This window comes from Onychomys torridus, chromosome 12, assembly GCF_903995425.1.
Source record: "Onychomys torridus chromosome 12, mOncTor1.1, whole genome shotgun sequence".
In the NCBI taxonomy this organism is placed as follows: domain Eukaryota; kingdom Metazoa; phylum Chordata; class Mammalia; order Rodentia; family Cricetidae; genus Onychomys; species Onychomys torridus.
The window spans coordinates 48,324,885-48,346,439 of NC_050454.1; the positions used below are offsets into that span (position 1 = coordinate 48,324,885).

Genomic DNA, 21,555 nt, shown 5'->3' on the forward strand with positions numbered 1-21,555 from the left:
TACAAGATACATTCTATGCATCTTTAGTGTCAGAGTCTCAGCAGTTCTAGCATTTTTCAAAAGTTCAATTCTACCAATTTTTCTGAGACTTAAATCGAGTTTTAGCTATGAGTCCATGTAGTATGAAAAACAAGGTACACCACTTTCAAGACCCAATGGTTGGTCACAAACATCCTCATTCTAAAAGGAAGGTATAGGATACTGAGCAAGGGTTAATGGAAAGTAAGAGCAAAAGCCAACAGGGCAACATTAAATCTTGTAGCTTGGTATCTGGCACTGGGAGTAGCACATGGTGGTGTGATGATATTAGACCCAGGTGTCTTGACCTGCCCTGCCACTCTTGTGTTGGCTTGACTGAAGCAACATGCATTGTTGGTTGGATTGTTTTCTCTTGCTTTCTTTGGTAGATGTTACATACTCTGATATTCAAACTTCCTGGGGTTTTCATTACAATTTTTTATTTCAAATATCACACTTTGGAGGACTTAATGAAGGTTTCCTGACCTTGTCATATATTGCCTACTTTCTCTGCCCTTCCCTTACAATTTGAATGAAAGTGTCCACAATTCTGTAACTCTTATATTCTCCATGGTTTACAAAGTAACATCACAGAAATAATGCCAATGTTGGCCTCTAGCTCCAGCTAGAGTAGTCAGGCCTTACTCCACCTGCAGGGGCTTCTGAGTGTCCAAGTCGATAAGTATTAAAATGAATACAAGATAAACTACTTCCCAATTTCTCTGTGTTGTAAAATTGCCCAACAGCCATTTCTCAAGGGAGTCATCAGATGAGCTTTTTATCTCATACATTTGAACATGTAATGGGTAGAGTCTGACTAATTCCTCACAAGCCTTCCAAGTATCTTTCCTATTGTTGTTATGTAAAGTATTTAGCTTGTTCTTTTTTGGTACATGATTATTAACTTGAAAGTAACTTATAAACTATTATATATTAACATAATATAACTATTTCTCAATTACACTGAAGACCTTTTGAAAAAGACATGGAAGTCTACTACTTTGGAAGCTTCCATATATAGATGTATACACACACACACACACACACACACACACACACACACACACAGAGTTACCATACTGCAGGACAGCACTGTTCTGACACCAGAGGCTAACAAATACAAATCCCAGTGTTAGGGACAGGTTAATTCTTTTGGAGTTACTGGCGCTTACCCTCAAGCATTGCGAGATACTGCCAATGTCATTAGTTGCCCTTCAGAACTTAACAGGAGACTCTGTTGCTAAAGATACCATGTATTTGTATCATACGGTATAGCAGTGTCAAGCTAGTGCTGAACTGGAAACTATCTCTTCTGGATAGCTTTCATAATGCTGTAAGATGCTATGCAAATTATCAGAGGAGAAAGTAACTATCAGTCATACCCAGTGTAAACCCTACAAGGTAAAATAATGACTGCTTGACAAGATATGCCCAATAGTATAATAGTCACATGAACATCCTAGGTGTAAACAAACACTTTCTGATTGGATTTAAGTCTTATTCCATGATATAAAACCCATATTTGATACTGTCATCATGCCAAAAGCTAAACTAGACAGGTCAGAAGCCCTAGAGGAGAACTTACTACTATTATGCTGCTAAATGGATATAGTATTAAACGAATTTCTAGTGACTTATCATTATACACATAGGTCAGTGCATCTTTCAACCATGATGACAGAAGCTTCTATTTGTAGTAGTTGGTGGTTAACACAGTGTCTTAGTGACCTTTCTATTCCTGGGACAAAACATCACGGCCAAAGCAACTTATAAAAGTAAACATTCAATTAGAGGCTTGCTTACAGTTCAGAGAGTAGTCCTTGACCATCAGGGGAGTAGACAGGTAGGGATGGTAGACAGGTAGGGATGGCACTTATGTATCTGATCTACAAGCAGGCAGAAGTAGAAGGCAGAGGCAGAGAGGTGGAGGGAGAGGCAGAGGCAGACTTAGTCTGGCATGGCCATTTGAAACCTCAATGCCCATCCTCAGTGACACTTTTCCTTCCATAAGGTCACACTTCCTATTTCTTCCAAACAGTTTCTACAAGAGGGGACCATGTATTCAAATATATAAGCCATTGGGGATCATTTTCATTCACACCACCACAGTGTTTATATAGCTTTGGAGAGCTCAAGTCTACAGAGTGCTAGAGAAAATGACATCCTATTGTTCTAGAGGTGCTCTGTGGAGCAAGGGGTGGCCCAGGGAAACCAGTGCTAATAATTCCATCAGTGGAATATTACAGTTATGGAGTGCACACTCCTAATCTCCAAGCCCCAAATCTGAAGTACTTCATTATGTAAAACTTGAGCACCAACATCTACAAGTAGAAAATTTCACATCTGGAAATTTATTAATAAAATTACTAAAAATTGTATTTAATTTAATTTAATTATTAAGTGAATAAAATATACATAAAAGCAAAATGAATTTTATTTATTTATTTTTTTGAGACAAGGTTTCTCTGAGTAGCTCTGGCTGTCCTGGAACTCATTATGTCGATCAGGTTGGCCTTGAACTCACAAAGATCCACCTGCCTATGCCTCCCGGAGTGCTGAGATTAAAGGCCTGCACCACCACTGTCCAGCAAAAGCTAAATGAATTTTATATTTAGACTTCTGTCCCATTGCAAACATGTCTGTTTTTTTAAATGTACAGACTCCACAATATGAAAAGAGCAGAAATATAAAACCCTTAAGGTGGTTAGCATCTTTAGATAATGAGTACTCCACATGCACAATCCTGAATGGTAGCATTCACTGGTCAAGAGAAGCTGAAGGCAGCTTAGTGTGATGCTGTGGCCAAAGAGTAATGCATGACAACTTGAGTCATCAGTCCTGGGACGCTAATACCATGGTGATGAGAGGTCAGGGCTAGGCAGTGTATCAGAAGGTGGACGTAATTACAACAACATGTTAATGATTATGTTTCAAATTTAAGAACTTTATGAATTTGATCAGTAGTTCAGAAAATAAGACTATTTCCCTTATTTTCATGTTAAATATATATTCCTCAAATTAAAAGCTAACAATCATAATAGTAAATAGTGAAACTATTTTTTCTAATGGAGTTACCTTTCATGGCAGTTGGTTTTATTCTTAAACACGTTAAGCCTGCACATAACTTGACAGTATTTTCCTGAAATGGAGTCTCTGATTTCTGAAATGGGAGTGGGAAAAGATGTGAAAAATGATGGCCTCAAGCTATTTAAAATCCAAATTGAAACTTGTACTACAAAGGGGGAAGTTGAACCTGAGAGTTTCGGCTTCTATCAGCGTGACACAGAGGAGCAATTGAAGTTTCCCTACACCCCACGGATCTAATAAACACAGTGGTTCATTTAAAAGGGATTCGTTTTTCTTGGCTTTTGGAATTCAGAAATGAAGGAACATAGTCTAATGAAGTGCATGCTGTACATGTTCTAAATGCACAAATCACATATAGAGGTCTATTTTAAATGCTGTTCGTGTTTATATATAGACAATTAACCATTTTATGCATCTTTAAATAGCTTGTTGAGCATTATAGAAGATTGCTTTGTTAAGTGGAAATAGTATTTTGAATGATTATAATTTATATTCATGAATAATATATATCAAATTTATACAGATTATGTAAATTTCTATATATTATATATTCTATTTTGGGGGTTAAAGATATAAAGAATATTAAGAATCTATCCTAAAGGACAAATAAATATACTTAAGCCATGTAGTTTATAAGTAGATGTGGTCTTGCTATTTTTTGCTGTACAGATTTGATAAGGATTCAGATTAATTGGAAAAGCTAACAAACATAACCACTAATATTTTATGTTTTTAGATAATTTATATCATTAGATAAATATACCAATAATTTATATAATATTCATGTATAAAGAGAATACCCTTTATGAAAACCTACAAATCTTAAAATTGAGGTTTATGTTAGTTGTGCTTTTTATTAAATTTCCAACTGTATATTTAAGTTAATATTGTCTTGGTTTGGCATAAAACTTGATGTTTACTATTTAATACTTGGTGTACTCTTTATGTGTAAAGTTCTGTGTCAAGTTTAGTGGGTCTCACAGTGCATACACCCAGGTCCCTGACTTTAGATAACTTATGCAAGAACTAAAACATTCCTGAAGCACTCAGGCTGTTTCTGGGGCTTTCAGCTAGATAGCAGTCCCTCCACACTTGATGCCCAAGTTAGGTCTAGCCATGGTTTTACAGCAGTGTGTTGTAGTACACAAGGTCCCCCAATTAAGCTGATGGCAATGCTGTGCTCACTTGTCCCTCATAAATCTATGGATCGGTGAGAGAAACTGTGGGTTTTATAGGTATAATAAAAGGAAATAAAGGAGATAGAATAACACTTGTTTGATGAGAAGCGAGGCTGCTAGTGAACATTTGAGAAAATGTTACAAATCATTTTTTTTAATTATAATTTTCTTCTCAAGAATTTCAAACTTCTATACTAAAAAAATATGATCACATCAAACCCTCAATATACTTCTTTAACTTCTCATAATTCCCAACACACTCCCTTCCCAAGTTCATGTCTATTTTCTCTTTCTTTCTTTCTTTTTTTTTAATCTACTAAGTTCAATTAGTGCTTTCCATGTATGTAAACCAGCCACAGTAATATGGGAAAGTGGCCATTGAGACTATCATCACAAAAAGAACGAGTTTTCTATTCCTTAGCATCTGTCAAGTATGCTAACCCTCAGCAAAGGATGGAGCTTGAAGAATTTACCCCATCTATGCTGACCTTTTAACTGGTTTGACTTATGCAGGTCTTGTGCAGGTAACCCCAGCTATTGTTACTTAAAGGAAACCTTTGACAAGGTTTATTTTGAAAAACATAGAACCATCAATAGACAGGCATTTTGTTGTTGTTGTTTTTGTTTGTTACTTTGTTTGTTTTAAACTCTCTGACCCCATTTAGTTCCAGCTGCTGGGACCTCTAGACCCACAATATTCTGTGTCCTGACTAATGACCACTTTTCTTTGGTCATATATAGACCCCTTTGCTCTTGAACGTTTCATATCTTTTTAACCTGCACTGTCTGCCATTCCTGCTCTACAGATCTGCAGCATTGCAGATATCAAACTATGTAATTTTTCTTCTGGGACTGGGGGGCAGGCAAAATCACATGCCCTTCTGAGGTGTGGCTTCTTTAGTGCGGATTCATGGTTGTCAACTGCACAGAAGTCCACCACACCCTTCTGACTCCAATTTCTCTACTCTCTTTATACCTGTTTTAAAGATTTATTTATTTATTTATGTAGTGTTCTGTGTGCACATATCCCTGCAGGCCAGAAGAGGGCACCGGATCTCACTACAAATGGTTGTAAGCCACCATGTGGTTGCTGGGAATTGAACTCAGGACCTCTGGAAGAGCAGCCAGTGCTCTTAACCTCTGAGCCATCTCCCCAGAATCCTTCCCTTATTTTACTGAGTCTTTGTTCTTTTGTAGCACAGCACTTTGATTTCTTAGGTAAAATAGAAGCCAGCTGAAAGGCCACATTTCTGCCGCCAAGTGTCCCCCCCCACCCCAAGTTGTCTGTATTTATACGTGCTTATAAAAGATAATAGAAAAAACGATGTTACAGATCAATGCTTTAACTTTTCACCTTCCATCTTTAACTGTAAATCTGTGTTTATTTCCTTTTTCTGTGCTGCTTCCCACTTCCCTGTACAGCATTGCCACATCTCTCCTCCCTCAAATGTGTTTGAAAGGAAAAGGCTGTCCCCTCCTTCAATTCTGTCATATTCTCCCCCCAAAAGGTTTGTTTTATCCTGTACTCAGGCACATCACTGTGCGTATGTGTACAGGTGTGGGGTGTCTGCAGAGGCTAGAAGATGGTATCTCCTGTCGACCACTCTATAAGAATACACTGCCTCTTATCCATTCTCATTCAAATAGCTTGCAGGTATATTCCTTCCCCTCTTTGTGTGTCTTCATGGTTGTAGTTTCAGAGCAAGGACTTGAATGGGTTCCTGAAGCCTGAGGAGGACTGGCCAGGGGTTTCCCTGAGAACTTAAGAGAGGAGAAATCTGAGAATAACAACTGGGTTGGGAATTTGGAAATCATCATGAATCTAGCCAGGGACATTTTAGGTGTTGAACTAATTTGAAGAAATGGAGGAAGACTTCAAGAAACTGGGCTGTCAATGCTGGATATGTAGGTATGAAGACAAGCTGGCTGCATGGTTATTGATGGTGTTTCAGTAAATATACCAGTACACTGTATTTGAATGCTGAAAACTAAAAGACTGAGTTAGAATGTTCAGAATCCTCAGAACATCAAAAACTAACTGAAAAAATTAAGAGGAAAAATTCAGGCCAGGAATTGTCCTTAAGGAAAAGGCAAATAAAATACAATAAAAACCAGAGGCTGGGAAGATAGCTGAGTGGACAAAGTGTTTTCTGTGCAAGTATGAGAACCTGAGTTCAGATCCCCAGTACCCACATTAAGAACCAAACATGGTGCGAACCCATAATCCTGGAACTGGGAGGTAAAGACCAGTGGATCATGAGCCTCCTTGGCCAATCTTTCAAAACAGGCATCGTCCATGTTCCTTGTGCGATCCTGTTTCAAAGTCAAAACAATGGCAAATTGAGAAAACAGTCACTTCCTCAGGTCCTCTGCAGGAAACAGAAGGAGCTGTAGGTCCTGTACATAGATGGCTGTCAATCTGAGGGACTTAGTTTCCTCTAACAATCCAGTTTTCTCCTGGAATAATAAACCCCTGTCTTGTGCAGGTATTTGTGCTTATTGCTTGAGACAGACTGAAATCTGCCCAAAAGGATCGAATGAACTATTTGATCTTCTCTCTGCCTCCTCTCTCTGTCTTTCTCTGAATCTGTTTCTGTCTGGCTATCAGTCTCCCTCTGTCCTTCCTTTTCCCTCCCTTGTCTCCCAGTTTTCCTCCTTCCGAACCTTTGTTTTTCTTCTCTATCTTCTGATTGTCTCCCATAAGGCCGTGTGCCAAGATTACAGCTAGATTCATTGCTAATAACAAAACGTGTTAGATTTCAGCTTGAAGATGGGCATGGTGACACAGGCAGACCTGGATTCCTAGCACTCAGAAAATAGTTCAGATTCACCCTCAGGAACATAGATCTCAAAGTTGGCCTGGGTGATGTGAGATCACCCCACACAAAAATAAACCAGCATGGGAAGAATTTGAGGTTGACATTCAAGGGAGAAGCCTAAATAACAGATCTGTCAGCCACTTAGCTAAGAATGGTGACTCATCTTGGCAGTTTGTCCCCCCACCTCCCTCTTCACCTGTGATTTTAGACTTAAACTGTTCTTCTCCAGTACAGCAGCTACAGCAAACAGACATGTAGGGTTTACAACAAACAGACATGGAGGATAAGGCTTTTGTGCTAAAGCAAAAACAAACAAGCAAAAGGCAAAACAAACAAACAAAACAACAACACACAAAAATCTACATGCAAAATGTGTTTCCCCAAAGTGCAAGGTTCTAAGTCAAGAAACTGTGCAACTGCAAAACCTGTTCGGAGCCTGCTAAGGGCTGAGCATTGTGTTGCTCTACAGTTCCTGTAAATGTCCAAGGTGAGGGTGTTTCGAGGTGGAGCCTTTGCAATGTAATTAGACCTGGAGGGGAGAGTTCCCAGGAATGGACGGATTGTCTTACAAGCCAAAGACTCATGAGAGAAGACTTTTCTCTGTCCTATGAAAAGACAACCTGAAGATACCTCTGCTAGCTGGAAGAAAACCCGCCTCAGGAGCCTGGCATGCTTGCTCCGTTTCCTAGCTGCCTGACTTCTAGGACTGTGAGGGGGCCAAAGCAGTTTATTAGTGAAGTATCTGTTGCTGCAGCCCAGGCTGACCAAGACAGGTGTTTTCTGCATTCCTAATGGAGACAGATACTGCCGGATCTAGATGGTTTATGTATGCCAGCGTGTGAGAAGAGACCGACCTAAGCAGGAGTCGGGCTAACCTGACTCAAATCCTGCCTTGGTTAGTAGCTCTGAGACTTGAGCTCTGCTACCCTCGCTCTTTGAGCCTGCTTCATTATCCGTCAAATGAAAATTCTAATACTGTATAGGGCTTGTGAGATAATTGAATCAGATATTGAATGTCAAGCACTAAGGAGAATCCATAACTACTGCTGCTGCAGTCATTTCCACCAGGCCCTCCTTCTTCCTGCTGCTGTGATAATTTCATTATTTCTCTCATCACAATAAAACTCCATTCTTGTAGTGCTAGGCCTAACACAGACTCAGCCTCTGCTCAAGCCGTTAAAAAAAATAGTATTTTTTATTTTGCCAGCTCCGCTCCCCTGACCCCATCAGTAACGTTTATTTGCATAGGAAACAGGAACACGTAACTTCTCTTACTTGACGGTCCTGGTTTCAGTGTGTTTTTTGCAGGTACATTAGACTTTCCCTCAAGGATGAAGATTTTTGTTGGTTGCTTGTTTTCTATTCTTTTTTGAGATAAGACCTTTTTGCTTGGCAGTGCAGGTTAGCTTGAACCTTACTCAATAGCCGAGGCTATCCTCAGATTCTCAGAAATCTTTTCTCAGACTCCTAAGTGTGGGTCTCCCAGTTTGAACCCCAAACTGGCTCATTTGGGCTCTAAATGGAAAGATGGTTATAGATATATTTATTTTATTTATTTTCGGTGCAAACTGTTCTTTCTGTTCTCTCCAGCCCGAAGCTCTCAAATTGCTCGAACCTTGGCAAGCCTTTAAACTTTTAGTCATTTCTCTTCAAAGACATCTTGAGCCATCAAACTTGACTTTTTATTCTCCCTATTGACCAGGCTATCTTCTTCCTGTTAAATTTTTATATGTCTCCCTATGTGGCCTTTTCCTTTACAATATCTCTGACAGAACTTGATTTGAGTCCAAGGCAAAGATCAATGAAAACAAACAAAGGCTACCTGAGCTTTGTTTTTGAATTATTTTTAACAGTTTTATTGAGATATTTTTTCACGATGAGATAATTCTTGCAGCATGCATTTTACCTACTTAGAGTATGCAGTTCTCTCACTGTTAGTATAATTAAAAACTGGCTTGTTCAACCATCATCACTTTCAGTTTTAAAACATTTCTTTATTTGAAAAGAAACCTTGTATGCACTCTAAGTGTCATTTTATAGTTGTCTCAGTCCCAGGTAACAACAATATAAATTTTTGCCTTAAATTTGCCTACTATCAATATTTTGTATAAATCATGTATAATATACATGTTTTGGGGCTTTCTTCCCTTAATATTAGTTGTGTTCATAGAGTTCTGCATTGTACTGTGTATTTGTATGTCATTCTTCTGTGTGACCAACTACTTTATTATATGAACACAAAGAATTTTCTTTGTTGATTACTTAGACATTTGGATAGTTTTTCCTTTTTGATTTACTACGAGTTATATTGCAGATGAACACTATACATACAAGACTTTGTGTGGACATCTGTGTTCTAGCTGTGTTTCTATTGCTGTGATAAACACAATGACCAAAAAAAACCAACTGGGGCAAGAAGGGATTAATTTGGTTGATATGTCCTCATCACAGCCTATCATTGTGGGAAGCCAAGAGACCAACTCAAGCAGGGAGGAATAAGAGCAGAGACCATAAAGGGCATTGGTTACTGGCTTGGTGTAAATCTCATTACCTGTATCTTACTTCTCAAATATTAATCATTTTTAAGTGAAAAAACTTAAGATCATTTTATCTAGCTCTCTGAAATATAGATTCATTATTATTATCTATAGTTACTTGTGTATGTACCCTGGAACCTATTGTGTAGTGGTTCCCCAAGAACTTATTACTATATCTGAGGACCAAACTTTTTCTTATCTCATTCTGTTGCCTCCCACCCACAGAACAGCTTCCAGTAACCACCATTAGAGTCTCATTTTTTTAAAATGTGTTCTTTTATTTTTGAGATTATAGTATAATTTCACGATTTCCACCTTTTCTTTCCTCCCTCAAACCTTCCCATGTACCCGTCTTTGCTTCCTTTCAAATTGTTTGCCTCTTCTTTTCCTTGATTGTTGTTACATACAACATTCTTTTAAATACAGAAATTCAACCATCCTAGTCTGTTACTTGTATATTTTCTGGGCTTACCGTTTTATGTTAGATAACCATGTGGTGTGCTGTTCCTTAAGGAAGAATATTTCCCAAAGTCACAGCATTCCTTAGTTGCCCATCGTTCTCTGAGGATCAGGGAGTTTGTGATGAAATTGGGTCTTTTAGGAGTAACAGAAGCTATACCTATGAAACCTCACTAACATGACTGCTTCAACATGAGCCGAACACAGGCGGCAGCATTAGACATGCTGACATGGATCTAGGGAAGCCCTGGAGTCCATAACTCTCCACTAACAACTCTCAGCTTTCCAGAACTGAATTCTGGGCTGTGGAGATGGCTCAGTGGGTAAGAGAGCTTCCCATGCAAGCGTGAGGACACGAGTTCAAATCCTCAGCACCCACATAAAATCCAGGCATGACCAAACATGACTATTTCCAGTGTTGAGGGCAGGCACTGAAAGCTCTCAGAAGCTTCCTGGGAAGCCAGTCCAAAGCTGACCTTCATTGTCAGTGAGAGACCATGGATCAAGAGAATAAGCCAAAGGCAATTGAGGAAGATACTTGATGTCCTGCTCTGATTTATGCATTGTATAAGCATGTGCACTCAGACTCACATTTGCACACACAAGCTCATACAGGCTCATACACTACACACTTATGCCACCTAAACAGAAGAGCTGAGTTCTGTCTGCTGGGCTCAGATGGGAGGGTAGGAGGCTAGAGTGTCCCAGACATGTAGGGATGTGTCCAGCAGAGCACCCCTGCTTTGATTTATTTTATGTTGGAGTTCTCTGCAAAATTTCTTCTAAGAAAATTGAGTGGCTTCAGCTGCTAAAAGTAAATAGGCTGGTAAATAAATAAATGCTTTGATTGCTACTGTATTAAACCTCAAAGTAAGCCACATTATTATCTTCATTTCAATAAAACTTGAAATTAATGAAAGATATTTAAAAGGAAATATAATACAACTCAATTTATCCCAAATAACAACAAGGTTAAAGAGAATAATCAGTGTTCCAATTACAGCCTATTTTTGAAAAGAAATGAAAACAGTGTATATCAAACGTTATCATTACAGCCAGAAAAATAATGAGAGAAAACTTCTCTCATGCTGGCTGTGCATCTGATCTATGGAACACAGAAAATTATTTGAGTGTTTGTTTTCTCAATTCTCCCAAGGATGGTGTATAACAAGTTCTATTCTTGATGCATTAAAGAGGAGTTTATTTATTGCATGCTGGGGTTCCTTAGGGTACTAGCGCTTAATTCTTTTAGTGAACCCTGACCGAGCAAGACAGGCATGTCTTGTTATTAAAATGATAATCCCTGGTGTTCCTCAGGATATGGGTAGTTGAACATTCCTCTGTGTGGCTGGTGGGAGTATGAATTGAAACTGCCAACCCAGAATGTATCTTGGTAATCCGTATTTGGAATCATAAACATGTTAAGATCTGATGTCCTTGGCCTGATAATATCACTTTATAATTGATGGTGAAGAAAGATATTTGGACAGTTATTTCTGTACAGAGACCTGACATGAGTTTTCACTGTGGTACTTTTCTAATCCTGGAAAGATAGAGAAGTCCTATATTTATACAGCTGGCTTTAATATTATAAATATTTTGCCTGTCTTGTTTCCTTTGTTTCTCTGCCCTGTGCATATTTAATTTTTTCCTATCTTAGAGAAAATCATTGTAGATGTTATTTCACATTTTTGTTTCAGTTTTAATAGTTTTACAACGTACACACGTCTCTGTCCATTACTTTCTACATATTTCTTGAGCTTGGTATAAGTCATAATTTTCAGCTCCCCTTTGAAAATCAGCCTTTCAGTTTCATATTTATCCACTCTGATACATCCCTGTTACATCGTTCTCTGATACCTTATTGTTTGATTCCTCTACCTACATATTTTACTTATTCCATAGCTTCTTTAAAATTTGGTTGCTTATTATTTTTTGCTTTTGGAATGAAATCTTCAGCTATCAGTTCTAAATAGTCTCTTGTATTCACTTAGGAGAATTTGTCTAGGCTGTGGCCTGGGAATAGACTTGTTGGACCATTGAGTTAGCATAACTTCAGTGCCAAGTTATTTTCAGTCATTTATATCCTCTGTAGTAGTGTTGTTTTATGACCTTACTGGATGTTTGATATTCTGAGCCTTTCATTTTTGCCAAGCCAGTGAGTAGCAATGAGTCGATGAATCCAAGATCTAAGTCAACTTGTGTCTTATTGCTCATGTCTACTGGCCATTCAGAGTTCTTCCTCTGAATATTTTCTTAGCCTACTTATCTGTTGGTTTGTTTGCTTTGTTCCTTGAGTTATGTTTTTCACATGTTTCTATGCTGTTCCTTAAATGAATTCATACAGATGTTAGATTGCATGGTTAGTCTAACTGCTATGGAGATATGCTTGTTTTAGTGATCAAATTTAGCAGTCTTTTTTTTTTTTTTCAGTCTTTTCTTTAACATTTCAATTAATTAACTAGTGAATTAATTATGTTTTGGTAGATGCCTCACTTGAAAATAATCCTCATTAAGTATCCCGAGGTTGTAAACACCTTTGTTGGTTTGTTTTCATTTTAGGTATTCTACACTTTTGTTTGTCAGATTTGAAATTACCTCATGTTGGAATGATTTAGTGGTATATTAGAAGGTATTGATCCATTTCTCTTATGAGCATAACCAGTTACTTTCACACCTCTGGCTAAGTATTGTATCTATGTTTCTTCCATGTATGCAAGGGTTAACTGCTGTTCTGTGAAGATTTTCTTCTCATCTGCAGCCTAGTGTCCCATTCATCCGTATGCGAAACTAAATTTCTACCTTTCCTCCTTGAGGCATTTATTTATATTTTAATTGAGCTCATTCATATTTTTATAAATTTGGGCATATATGTTGCAGTCATTTTTTATCAATATGGCATGGGTGTTATCTAATAGAGTAGAATACTCCTCCTTTTCCATTTAATTTTCTTTGTTGATGTTTCTTTAAATGACATTTTTAAAACATTGTATTTACTGATAAATCAATTAAAAGTTAAAACTAATGTTAGAATACCTGTTTAATTTTAGGAGACCAGAGTCATATTTTCAGAACCTTTCTTTTGTTATTTTTATTTATGCTTTAAGAATATATTTAGGTTTATGCATACGTGAGTGCGTGCATGTGTGCATATGTGCATGTATGTGTGTGAATTCTCACCATTAGACTTGGTGGCAAACACCTTCACCCTTTACACTTCTTCCTAGCTCAGAAAAGAATTTCTTACACATTTTGAACTAGCTTACATTTTTCTAAGTAGCTCATATAAAATGTTATTATTACTAGAAAACATGTTTTTTAAAGCAATTTAATTTTTACAGGTAAGCAGTATATTATGTTTTACTAATCTCCCAATCCTATCAAGTTATTTATTACATGATCTTTATTATTTAGATGGCTGGAATCCATTTTCTCACCCATATAAAAAACTAGAATATGGAAAATGGGAGCTGTCTATCCCACCCAAGCAGAATAAATCTCCTCTGATACCTCATGGCTCCAAACTGAAGGTATGTTCCTCTTTCCTTTTTGTTCATTTGTTTCTTTCTTGATAACGCATTGGCATGTAGCTCAAGCAGGCTCCCAACTCCCTGTCTTAAGCATGTACCACAATGTTACTGGGGCTCACTGACGCACAGCTCCGAAGGAATTGTATTCCACAGCTGGCTCTTCCTTCGTTTCTGCAGTTTGCCATTTTTGGAAACTGTGTTGTTACTTCAAAAATAGTGTGTTATTCTTTATTGACACAGTTTTATGAGTCCTCACACCTTCTTTTCTACTAAAATTCAGTATTGAATAATGAATTTTCCAAATGTGGCTTCTGTGCAAGAGGTGAAATAATTAAATCTGTAGTGAGCATTCCACATCCAAAATGCTTCAGAATCAGAATTTGACATGGTGACATGAGTGGAATTCCATACCATGAAATTTTGTTTCTTATATAAATTGTTAAGAATTGAAAATACCCTTAGGCTTTAGAGATAAAATATGCATGAAGCTTGTATTTAGATTTAGATTTCCCCTCTAAGATGCCTCATTTGTATTCAAGTATTAGAAAATCGGTTTCTAAGTATTGTGATAATTATTACTTAGCCTATACCAGGGATGAATGATTTTTGATGTGCTAAAGCTATGCTGGGTGTCTACCTCTTTATTCTGAAGTCTTTTATAGTTTTTCTGTGCTACATATTACGTGATGTTTCCTTCTCAAAAATGGTTTGACCTTGGTCAAATTAAACAATGTTTCAATTTTTTTTAAACAGATATAATTATCTGATGGTTTAAAATACTTTTTACGTTCTCATTTATCTTCTTAAAAATATTTTTTTTACAGAAGGGAGACAGTAAATAAGTGTAAGGTAAACTGCTCTTTCTCCAGTATGAATCTCTAAAATTTATGGTCAAGGTAATTCACTGGAAACTCTGATACAAGATGTTATTGCTAGTGTTTAGACATTTCAAGTGTTAAGGGTACACTTAGTTATTTTTGTAATACTAAACAGTGACATATTTAGTTATTCATGTGTGGAAATCGATGTACCTTTTGAGGGAACCTGGTAAATTCTCTGTAAAGCATCAACTGATCTGAGTTTTTTGGCCCTTTACCCTGGTGTTAGCCTTGAGTAGTCTTTCTTGGTAATTAGAAGCTGTGTTTTAAGCAGAACTTGGAAACTTATTTCAGTGCACAAAGAGATTGGCCTTTCTTATTTGTGAATTCCTCCTATGAATTATCTTGTGACTATTAACAAAATAATTATTATCTACTTCTGCAATGTTAACTTCCTTCTCTCTGTAAAATACTTTAATTTTCAACTGAATTGTTGAAAAAAAGACATTTAACTACTTATATCATGTTATAAATAAGACTGCTAGAGTTTTTAATTGAACAGCAATATTAAAAGATAAAATGATAAAGTAAATTCAACTTTCATGCCTTTAAAGATACAAGGAAGACCACTCACCTGAAGAATAATTACATTTATATTATTTACACCCTTCACACTTCAATGTACTGTATTTCAAACCATTTAATCTACTATTTGAAAATGCTGGCCTTTAGTACCATTCTTAAAACTAAATAAAAGAAGCTAACATATGGTCAGAATTATCAAGTATCTCTTGTGTGTGTGTGTGTGTGTGTGCGCGCGCGCATGCGCGCGCACACATATACATACACACATATTTCTTATGTATATTTTAAGTAGTTAGTAGAAAGTACTATAGAAAGTGCTGTTAGGCACAACAAATGAATACACATATAGTCATTGTGTGATGGCAACACAGAAACTTACAAATGGTAGTGACATTCAAGCGTACACAGAAACATATTTAGAAGCTGATCAGAGAGCCAGCAGGAAGATAGACACTCTAACTAGAGAGTGCTGAATGAATCAATAGAGGAATAGAGGAGACAAATGATCTGGTCCCTCATTCCCCTTTTATCTCCAATACCTTGGTGGAGCCTGACCCTGGCTAAAGTTCTTAAGAATCAGAATTCCGGAACACAGGGTTCACACTGGCCAGAGTCTGTATCTGAGAAAGGGGTGAATAGGTGAGGAAAGTAAACTTGACAGGTTTACTGGAGGCAAACTAAAGATTGTTTTTTTCCTGTCTACTAGTTCTTCCGTTCCCTCCCTTCCCCTTCCCTCCCCTCCCCTCCCTTCTCTTCCCCTCTCTTCCCCTCCCCTCTCATCCTCTCCCCTCCCATCCCCTGCCCTCCACTCCCCTCTTGCTTGCTATTCCAATTAAAACTAAAAGACTAGTATTGGCATTTAGAATTCACTTATTTTTCACTGTTAAATATATTTATGCAATGTCGCTGTTGCTTACCAATCAGTAAAACAACATACACTAGCCCTTGGCACCAGCCCTTCAACAGTTCCAAAGGCTTATCTGTTTTGTTTGTTTGAGACAGGGTTTCTTTGGCTCTGGCTGTCCTGAAACTCATTTTGTAGACCAGGCTGGCCTGGAACTCAGAGATCAGCCTGCCTCTGCTTCCCAAGTGCTGGGATTAAAGAACTGCACCACCACTGCCCAGCGGCTTATCTGTTTTATTAGTTAAGGTTGCCAGAACAAATGCCATAGAATGGCTTGCTTAAATAACAGAGATGTGTTTGCTCCATAGTTTTAGCTGCTGCAAGTCCTAGAGGCTATGATGATCATGTTCTAAAGTCTCTCTTCCTGCTCACAGAAGGGGGGGGGGGCTTCTTTGTTTTGTCACATGGCAAAGAGAAAGGAAGGTAGGGTTGTAGCTAGAGAGCTTCTCTCCAGGTCCTGCCAAGCCCTGGCATTCCGACAACCCACTTGTAAAATAATCACTCAGATGCTTATATTATTTAAACTCTTCGGCCTAATGGCTCAGGCTTCTTGCTAGCTTATATCTTAAATTATATATCTTAAATTAACCCATTTCTATTAGTCTATAAGTTGCCACGTGTGGCTTACCAGTACCTTACATGTCGCTTGTCATGGCGGCGGCTGGAAGTGTCTCTCTGCCTCAGCCTTCCACTTCCCAGAATTTTCTTCTCTGCTTGTCCCACCTATACTTCCTGCCTGGCTACTGACCAATCAGTGTTTTATTTATTAACCAATCAGACCAACACATTTGACATACTGAACATCCCACAGCATAGGGTATTAGAGAGTATATGTGTGCAAGCTCTGGTAAGTTTTAATCATAACAGACTACCTAACTTTGTTACTGAACATCAACCTGATTAACTCCCAGTGGCCCCAACTCCACGTAACACCATCATAGGAATGAGGGCTGCATCTAGACAGATGTAATTTATCACATAGCAGGATGGTCCTGCTTTTCAATTATAAAACACATTTAGATGTTACAGAATTGATTGCTAGAAAAGAAGCATGAAGCTAAAGAGTTACACTCAGAATTTTGTTAGCTAAGACTTTTGAAAAAAATAAGTTATATACATTTATTCCCATTCTTCATTATATTGCTAGGAAAGAAGGGAGTCCTTCTTAAAAGTAAGTTTTTGCGATCACAAAATTAGTGAGTTATCACAAGCTGCATCTTCATTGGAGTGTATCTGGCTCATAGTCCATACTCTGAAGTGGGCTACATTGCAAGTCAGAATAATCGTTCAGAAAGAAGAAGAGAGTGGGGGACTGGTACAGATGAAGGCTAATTTGAAACATGTCGCAGATGTAACATTTCAAATTGTGCTATGTTCTGTGTATCTTTGTCTGGAAAACTGTGGCCTCCAGGATTTAGCATGCTGGGAGACAGAATATTGCCTCTTTCTTAAGAACAAAAAGGAGGAATAAATAGTGTGTGGGAAGGGTCTGGGAGAATAGATAAGGTAGATTAAAACTAATGACTGAGAGCTGGAAAGAGCTTGTCAGGCATAAAGATCCAATGAAGAGGTCTGTGTTAGAGAAGTGACATGGAAGAATTTAGTGTCTCAGGCATTGTCTAAAAAGACTGATGTGAAAAGTCGTGATCCTTCATTTCTAGGACATTTCATGTACTATGACATTGTTGATTTCCTTCTCTTCCTATTTTTTCACTCTTTTAAGGATACCTAGTATTTGTATATTGAATCTCATAGATTTTGTCTTTTTCTCTTAGTTCATTTTGACTTTCTATTACACTTTGACAGATGATCTTGTCTTTCAGCCGCTTTTATTTAGCAACTATACTTTCAAAATCTCTAAGGATTTGTTTTTGATATCTATTTTTTAATTAGGTTATATTATTAAAAAGATTTTTAAAATATATTTTGTAAGTTGTAGATATTTGAAAGTCAAATTTTCTTCCTACCTATCCTAGCCTCTCTTTCTGGTACTATTATGATGATGATGAGGATGATGATGATGTGTGTGTGTGTTGATTTTTATCTCTGAATGTCATCTTGCAGGTTGTACTTAAGTGCACAGTGTTCCATGATTAGAGAGTTGTATTTTATATTCAGGTGGGAAAGGTCACTAAATTCTGTATATATGGATGCTGCTAGGTATCTAGTGAGTTCCATTGTGAATTGATGACAATGAGTGAAGAGTTTTTTCCTCTGGACATGCTGTCCTTTTCTTGAGCTGAAATTTGCAGTGTATTATAGAATGTGTATATAGAATGGGTAGAATGGACATGGAATATAGGGCTGTACACTAGTCTTCAGTTAGGTTATTCTCAGCCATCTTCTGAGCTCAGAGTGCCTGAGTCTGGAGGCTCCTAAGTCAGTAGTTTTCAGGGAATAAACCTGGGATCTCCTGTTTGAAAGATGGGACATAGTGTTAAGAGAGGTGTATATGGACCTATTCCAGTTAAGAGGGAGGCAGTACCAGTGACTCATGCTGTCTTGTATAAGCAGTCTTGGCTTCTTCCTGGTCCTAAGGGCTTTTGGATGCTGAGTCTTTTGAAGGACCTTTGCTAGTGTGTTTGTGAAATCTGCATTTTAGCATTTTTCCTCTTTAAAATTGTAGATTTGCCTTCCTTTTTCAAATTATTAAAACAAAATGTATGTTTGTGATGGTTGTGAATATTTTTGTCTTCGTGTGTGTGTGTGTGTGTGTGTGTGTGTGTGTGTGTGTGTGTGTACCATATACCCATGTAGGTCAGAAGATGGCAAACGAATTCCTGGAATTGGAGTTAAGATGGTTGTGAATTCTGGGAGTCAAACTCAGATCCTTTGCAAGATCAACAAGTGCTATAAACCACAGACACAGACCCATCTCTCTAGCCCATTTTTGCTTTTCTATTTAGTTTCTTAGGTAACTGCTTTCTAGTTTTATAAAATTTCATAGCAATTCATGGTTTCTTTTTTTCCTTTTGTCTCGTTCTGTTAGTTTCTTATTATTTGCTGGGGTGAGTAAAGAAACCCTGGGGAGTTTGTCCTTTATAATTCCAACTTCAAAATAAAACCTCTTTGAGATGTAAGAAGCAGGAAGCACATCTGCTCAGTAGAATATTGAATGATCTGAGGCTTCCATTGGGTCATCACATCCCCACGGTGTGTAATGATCATAAGATTCTGGTCATTCTGATTATTTGCTGCTTGTGATGTCCTCACTGATTATTATATGTGATATTTTTTCCTTCTGTGACCTACAGAAAATCCTTACTCACTTCATCTGTTATCCAGTTCAACTTAATCAACCTTTAAGACCCTGAAACATCTAATTTGTGAGAGTGCATAGGTAGAATTAGGGACCTTCCTTTACTACAGAGATGATGATTCTTTGTGTGTGCAAACACAATGCAAATGCTAATGAGCCCAAATAGCATACCAGGAAGTGCCCTCTTCCCTCTAGATGATAATAAAGCCTTGTTAAATTGACTCATGTTTTTCCTTTCTTCTCTTTCATGTCTCTCTCTGTTGTGTGTAAGTTCCTTGGCATGTTGATAGGAAGCACAAAATAAAAATTTACATATCTGAAGTAATTGTCTATGGAGTAAGTCCTGTGACTGCAAAGAGGAGAGAGTGGAATTGTTCCTTTGTATTTTATGCTTATACCTGTAAGTTAAAAACAATCATATTTTGATTTTTCTTTCCTGACATAATAGTTACCAAGTGTTTGATTTTGTGGGTTTTGTACTTGAAACATTGCACTGTCAGTTCTGGACAAGAGCGAGGAAGGAACAATGGAATGCTTCCCTTGAATTTATAGTGCAGTACGAAAAAATTACTATGTGCACTAAGACACAGTTTCAATTTCGTATTCTTTTCCAAAAATGGCCCTATCTTTGTAAAACTTCGTACTTCCTCTCCCCATTTTCGTGGAATAGTCAGAGCTGTCATCATTTTAAGACATGGATTCTCTTCATGTGCGTCTCCTGTTTTGAATCCTATGTAATGTAATTCCTTGTCTTGTTTGCTCCTCTCTGAGATTTTGAATCAGTTGATAAGAAACGTGTGTGATCTGTTTTTGTATTCCCCAGAACATGTCTGTTTGATAGTCATGATCCTATGCATGACTATTCTAAATGAACACTTATCTGTCTTCACATCAGTATGCTTTGCACTTCCATTGTGAGTTCCGCTCCTCTTGACCTCTTGTACCAAGCACTCCATTCCTGGCCGGTGCTTTCCACTTCAGTTTTATCCTTTATATAAATCACACTTGACTACTTAAAAAAAAACCATCTAAATGTGACTAGTTTAGTCTTCTCTCAGAGTGGTCCAGACAATGTCTTTTTTTTTTTTTACCCAGAATACCATTTCCTGTATAAGAGTCTGAGACACAACCGGAATTATACAGTGATGTTTTCCATTTTCTCAAATCCATTCTCCCTTCACTGATTACTCCCTTCCCCTCTAACCCTTAGAGTCTGTTTCTCCTCATGCTGTGACCAATATCTACCTCAGTCATACAACAATCTATAACCCTGTCTGTCATTGATCATGTAGCTTCACTTTTTACACAGTGAAGTTTTAGAGGCTTGGTAACATCTGATTAGTCAGAACTATCTCATGATCACTGTCTTCATGAACGGATAGTATATTCACCATGGGAAATATTTTAACATTTTCAGATCAAACCAAAAGGGAAAGATATGTATAAATTTCTTAAGGTAATGTTAATTTCTCAGAAACAGTGCATTTACTAGTATAATAAAACTTAAATAGTATTTAGTAGTAAACAGAACTTCTGTGTATTGGAAGAGTCCTGTTAACATCAGAGTCAGAAAAGAAATTCCTTGAGTAAACAAATACTAGTTTAAGTTTGTTTTAATGAATCTTTACCATTCTCTATGTTTCTTGTTACTTGAAGATCCCCATTAATCCAATTTGGGCAGTGTGTAACTTAAGCACTGAGTTGCATCCTCAGCCTCACAGCTTGTCATCTTAGTTCTGGAAAAGGCTTTACCTTACTATGGTGCCTTGATTAAGAATGACCCTCATAGGTTTGGTGTTTGAATTCTTGGTTCCTCAAGTGGCGACACTGGGAAGGTTTGGAAGGTACATGCTTGCAGCCGGAAGTAAATCACTGGGGATGGGCTTTGCGAGTTTAAAACTTTAATCCATTTCTACTTCCGTCTCTCTGCTTCATGCTTCCATTTGATGATGTGAATTCTCTGCGTCCTGCTCTGCTGTCCCATCATGTCTGCTGATTACTGCCACGCCTTCCTCTCCAGGGTGGAGTCTTAACTCTCTAGAGCTATAAACCCAATTGAATGTTCTTTTAAAAGTCTCAATGGTCATTCTGTTTTTTTACAACAACAAAAATGTGACTAATACAATTATTCTCAAAGATTTGAAATACTTATTATGATTTAGTAGTTCCTTCTCTGCCTTTTTATCTTTGTTTATTGAAAAGCTAAACAAAACATATTCTGTGAAACTGTAGTACTTGTTTTCCACCATTTCTTCCTTCCTAACCCCCCTTTCTCATTCTGTTTTCAAATACTACTTTACATCTTTTCCATTGTCTTGTTTTTTATAAGACAAAATTAAATGTATACAATTTGGAAATAAT

At 37.5% G+C, this 21,555-nt stretch overlaps 1 protein-coding gene across 1 annotated transcript in view; it reads left to right on the forward strand.

Annotated features, from left to right (window-relative positions):
* The window catches only part of Gbe1 (1,4-alpha-glucan branching enzyme 1), a 241,631-nt gene that overhangs the window by 64,577 nt on the left and 155,499 nt on the right, over positions 1–21,555 (forward strand). Inside the window, exon 3 of the mRNA XM_036203624.1 lies at positions 13,513–13,628. Coding sequence (XP_036059517.1) covers positions 13,513–13,628 — 116 coding nt within the window. The remainder of the gene's footprint in view (positions 1–13,512; positions 13,629–21,555) is intronic.